The 5840-nt window shown below is 46.8% G+C and overlaps 1 protein-coding gene across 1 annotated transcript in view; it reads right to left on the bottom strand.

Annotated features, from left to right (window-relative positions):
• Nucleotides 1–4397: 4397 nt before the first annotated feature.
• The window catches only part of LOC106817112 (serine/threonine-protein phosphatase PP1-alpha catalytic subunit-like), an 18563-nt gene continuing 17120 nt past the window's right edge, over nt 4398–5840 (bottom strand). Inside the window, exons 6-7 of the mRNA XM_014821762.1 lie at nt 5205–5309; nt 4398–4454 (exon numbers count right to left, since the gene is read on the bottom strand). Coding sequence (XP_014677248.1) covers nt 4398–4454; nt 5205–5309 — 162 coding nt within the window. The remainder of the gene's footprint in view (nt 4455–5204; nt 5310–5840) is intronic.

Raw genomic sequence — 5840 nt, 5'->3', positions numbered from 1 at the left:
GATACGGGAGACCTAGAGAGAAGAGCAAGAGAGAGAATGGAGAGGATAAGAATTGGAGCTGGAGAGGATAGATGTACAAGAGACGACGAGGTTCGAGAGCCAAGAGAGCAGATGAGGAGAGAGGAGCGCGAGAGCTGAGTACGCGAGAGGGAAGAGAGATGATGACGAGAGAGAGAGAGAGTGTAAGTGAAGATAGATGTTGCGAACGAGAGAAACGAGAAGAGAGAGAGAGAAGAAATGAGATAGAGCGAGAGAGAGGTGATAGATGCGATAGAGAGGAGAGAGAGATATGAAGCTGCCGACGAATTAGCGAGAGAAAGAAAGAAAGAAAAGGACGAGAGAGAGCAGATGAGAGAGAGAGAGTTAAAGCTGGAGAGGAGAGAGAGAGGAAGCGAGAAGAAGAGAGAAAGCAGCCAACGAAGGGACAGAGGAAGAGAGCAGAGAAAGAGAGGGAGAGACGTGAGAGAAGAAGGAGAGAGAAAAAATCGCAGAGAGAGAGATCCTTAGAGGCGATAAGCGAGGACATGTGGCACGGCTAAGAGCCTATTCGAGCTTTTCGTGGGCGCAAGTGCTTACCGCCAACCGTAGGCCCGAGCGCAAGAGCGCCGCCAAAGCCAAGCTTACGAAATAGAAAGAAACTAGAGGCCTGCCGGATTCATCATCTCGACGACAACTCAACGTGCACCTTGAAATTCCGGGATAGGTTGACGATTGTGTCATGGTCTACCACCCCGCAAGACGGATCAGGACCATAGTTCTTGAACCAACGCCGGCTATGGCGCACTGTTAGTAGTAGTATACCTATTCGTCTTACCCTTTATTACACATCAGGGCCCGTAAGCCAGCTTCTATTGGGGGGGGGGGTTCGTTTTTGAATGTTGCATTTTGTTCGGTGTCGCGTTAGTCTGCAGTCTATCATAAGCGATCGTGAAGCATAAGCGCCCGAGCTCGGGGGAGGTGTGTAGGGGCCTCCGGGGGGAACCCCTCTCGTTTCACACGGAAGGATAGCTGAGGACTGAATACCCTGACGATCGAGAACCGATCGAGATATTTTTTACAAATGGAGCTCGATCTGGTGCTGGTACCTGAGCGTTTGAAATTCGTGCAAATTTTTTTTATCGTAAAACATTTTGGTTTTTTGGTCGGGGGAGGGGGGGGGGGGGGTTCGTTGCAACACCCCCACCATACTATGCTGTGTGTGTGTGTGGTGTGTGTGTGTGCTGTGTGTGTGTGTGTGTGTGTGTGTGCTCGCTCGTCGTGTGTGTGTATGTTGATGTGTGTGTGTGTGTAGTGTGTGTAGATGTCGCTCGCTCGCTGTGTGTTGTGCTGTGTGTGTGGTGTGTGGTGATCGCTCGCTGGTGTGTGTGTGTTCGTGTGTCGATGTGTGTGTGTGTGTGTGGTGTGGTGTGGGGAAGAGGGGGGAATGTGAGAGTGAGAGATATGACCAAGTGGGTGAATTGGAACATCTTTTAGACAACGGAGTGTTACGAGTTTAGAAAACAGACTATACATTTTTACACATACATATAACTTAAGTGCAACTTCATGCCTAATCTCCTTCTCAGTAATAATATCGTTATGTACGCGTGACAACCGCTTCACTATCTCCATTTACCTAGCCATCAGAGCGCTCAATACATGACATCAATTCTACGCTATTAGCGATGAACCACATCTTACAAGATGAAATACAATATAGATATAGATATACAATGTATAGATGTGTTCACTGTTTACATCCAACGATAGCCAAAATAACCTTCATATTTTTTTTTCTATAAATATCTCAATATCACAGTACACAACATAACACTTATTTAATACGCGACTAGAGAAACGTAATGTCAGTGCAAACGTGGGTGGGGGGAGGGGCATTAATTAGTACTAATTATTGACTTGCTTCCTGCATCGACTTGCCTCCTCATCCCACTGCACGAAAATCGTTACTACGCAGTTACCTACAGGTATGGGGGCGTATGGACAGAAGAGTACAGTATACAAGTATCATCTGTGTACAGAGTAGAGTATACAAGTCTCATCTGTGTACAGAGTACAGTATACAAGTCTCATCTGTGTACAGAGTACAGTATACAAGTCTCATCTGTGTACAAAGTACAGTATACAAGTCTCATCTGTGTACAGCCCACCCACGCGAGTCCCATGTGGTCGCAACAAGTCACAAAGTGAACAGCACGACAAATAAATTAACAACTCGACAATCAAATCAACGGGTCCTACCTAAGCTCGGGAAATCTCGTCAGAAGTCGATTATGTACACATATCTAATCAGGAGTGTATAATATCGATATATTACATATTATATAGATATATTATATATTAGATATAATATAGATATATTAGGAGTCTATATTATACACTCCTGATCTATTCATGTTGCGTGCGTTGCTATCAGATTCATGATCGCGGTCATACGTAGTCTAGACCCTGACAGACAGCACCCACTATGACCACAGCCGTTCGATATCTTGTCGCGACGATGGACGAACGAACACGGCGCGTATAAATTCACTAATTAAACCTCGACTGATTAAGCGGCGAGTAGCGTTAATTGGAGTGGCGCACCGCATGGATCGAGTCATGCGTGGCCGCGCCAGAGGCAGCTCAGTAACGAAGCCAGACTAACCACAATCAAATCGAATCAATGGTCTTTCTAATCATGTCACATCCACATCTATGACCTATATATAGCTACGCCTTACCACCAGCTGCCTATCATTTCAACTGCCTAACCTGACAGTAATCGAATGGAATGTTTTCATGGCTCCCTAAAGTTGGTACCATATTTAAATGACTTCTCACTAATTGTGTCTAATCAAACTTGACCGTAAATCGAATGTTGTCATGGCTCCCTAAAGTTGGTACCACATTTAAAAAACCTATCACTAATTGTCTCTAATCAAACTGGATTGTAATCGAACGGAATGTTTTCATGGCATCCTAAAGTTGGTTCCACCTCTAAAAACTTCCCATTAATTATACCACAACTCATTTAAATTAAACCTGACCGCAACCGCACTGGAATGTATTTTAAATAGATGTGGATTCCGCAGCACGATTCCATCTCTACACACGATCCCAACCTTCTTTTCCACTGACAACCCAAACTTCCAGCGCGCCCGTACAGACACAGAGCAGTGATGGACACACCAACGATGAAAGAGTAAGCGTTGGCATGCCACCAAGGAATCACCACGGATCGATCACAGTACCGCAGCCTATTGGTTGAGCGATCAATCGGGGGATTACACGAGTGTGAGCACAGACTGATTGTAATCACAGGCTGCGGCAATGCAGAAGAGCGACCAACTCTCCTCCGCGATCCTTCCATCACGTCCGACCTGCCTCCTCCGCATTCACGAGTGTACATTCCAGTTCTTTCCCTCCTCCCGCTCGGCCAACCCCCGGAGGGACCAGCCGTCGACACCAACGCAGCAACCAAAGCAGCGCTGGACTCATGCATTATTCACGCTGCCGCGAGCAACGAGCCGCGATCAATCTTCTTAGATCGGCGGATGAAGAGCTGCGCTATTCCCACGCGATGCTCGCGCTCAACACGTTCCAATTGCGGCGCAGACATGGCGCCGATGAATGATTAATGCGATGGTGATGCTGCGCTTTTGATGTGAAGGGCTTCAGCGGGTCCGATGCTGGCCAGATCGTCCTTGCATGCGAGAGGGAGAGTGGCCGGTGGGATGCAGCCAGGAGAGGTGGGGGGGGGGCACGTGCAAGAGCGAGCGTATCAGTGGGCTGTGATCTTATCATGTGTTCATGATCGCATCGTGGCGGGCACGATCCTACCATGGCATTCGTCGTCGCATCACGGCAAAGATGTCGCATGCCATTGCATACTCGTTGCATGCTGTCGCATACTCGTCGCGTGCTGTGATCACATCATGGCATACGCGATCGCATCATGGCGGTCGGGATCGCATCATGGCGATCGTGATCGCATCATGGCAGTTGTTCATGCATCATGGCGGTCCGCGATCGCATCATGGCGGTCCGCGATCGCATCATGGCGGTCGTGATCGCATCATGGCGGTCGTTCATGCATCATGGCGGTCGTTCACGCATCATGTTATCGTTAACAACGGTAGCAATAACAACGGTTCCTGACGGCTACTCAACCGTAAGCCAGCGAGCAAGTAAGGGCTTGTTGTACAGTAGGCTTGCTAGTAATAGTACGGCTTCTGATAGTATGGAATCTCACAGCGGGCCTTCTGATAACATAGCTTCTCATGACAGGCCTAGTTGTAGTCCCCTCTGTAGCAGGTTTTCTCACCGTGGCGCCTCACTATGTGTGACGTACACTCTCCGCTCGCTACCTCGCTCACGCGCTGCGCCATGTCGAGAAACCCGCTCCTCTTGCACCCCACTCACTTCTTGTCCTTCTTGCCTTTACTGTTTGCTGCAATCACTTTTCCCTTGTCAGGCTGGAAGAGAGCATGAGTGAAATTAGTTCAGCCATAGGAGTGCAGAGATGCCAACACATATTTGAAGCAATCTGTAGTTTCTGGCCATCAAATTAGTAGTTCGAGGGTCACATAATGACCCGAGTTTGCTAGGGGGGTCCGGCAAGGCCCCCCGGAAAAAATTTTGATTCTGAGATGCAATTTCCTGCATTCTGAGGGTCAAAAATGACAATAATTGTCCTTTTTTTTTCTATCACAGTGAAATTCGTAGTTTGATACAAACTGGTCGTAGTGGTGGAAAAGGAATAGAAATTCGTATAAAATACGGATAAATCGTAGTGGTTGGCATCTCTGGGAGTTGAAGTCGTTATGACGTCACGAGTAACTATGCAACAGTTCATCGTGGTAAACTGCAATCAATAACTGGCATACGAAAAACGTTTTTTAAATTATATATATATATAAAAACAAAGTCAAGGTATAGAATAAGGCTGTTTAAACTTTAAACACCCTTATTCTATACCTTGACTTTGTTTTTATCTACACAGGTGTTCGTGTGTGACTTTACTTATATATATATTTATATATATATATACATATACATACATACTATACACAAAACAATAGTCAGTTTCTTAGTGCAAATATATGCATAAATTGAAATCTACACTGCGTTACACAGCTTCTCTCTTAGTTCTGCTTAAGACGAACATGTTAGACATGTGTCCCCTAAAGTGGAGCCTGTGGTAAGTGACAACAAGGAGACGATACCGGCAGTATACTGAAGGAGCAGGTCAGGTCCTCAGACACGATCATGGCGCCCCCTGCATTGTCGAACTCGCCGCAGTAGTTGGGCGCGCTGAACAGCGTCACCAACTGAAGAACAAAAGAACATGCTTTTCATCAAAGGTTTGCGAGGGGTTGCCACCTCAAACAATTGCATCATCGATCGCCAGAGGGCACTGCGAATCCGCTAATCACCACGAATCAATACACACGATGTCGCAGTGAAGCCCTCTGGTGATTAAACGTCAGACCTTTCGGCTTTGCTCGATCTCCCGCTACAGTAACTACTACAGCTCTGTGTACACTGCTGGCTACAACAGGCGCTTTCATTTTAGCCCTAGCTACAACTCAAGCTGCGCTCATAATCCCCCAGCGTGCACTACATCCTTGCACATCCTTTGTGTATTACGATGCAGCCAAGTATAGTATAGTACGGCGGTGGCCCTGTTATATCGATTTCTAAGCAAAATGGCATGGCTGAAGATTAGCCTTTGACCATTGCAGTTATTGATTATGCGATGTACACGGAATTGTAAGTTTCACTTTCTCGCTACCTTGACTCTCTCCCCTGCTCTCTCTCTCTCTCTCTCTCCCCTCCTCTCTCTCTCTCTCTCTCTCTCT

This window comes from Priapulus caudatus, unplaced genomic scaffold (assembly GCF_000485595.1).
Source record: "Priapulus caudatus unplaced genomic scaffold, Priapulus_caudatus-5.0.1 Scaffold1598, whole genome shotgun sequence".
In the NCBI taxonomy this organism is placed as follows: Eukaryota; Metazoa; Priapulida; class Priapulimorpha; order Priapulimorphida; family Priapulidae; genus Priapulus; species Priapulus caudatus.
This window is presented reverse-complemented; position numbering and strand designations above follow the sequence as displayed.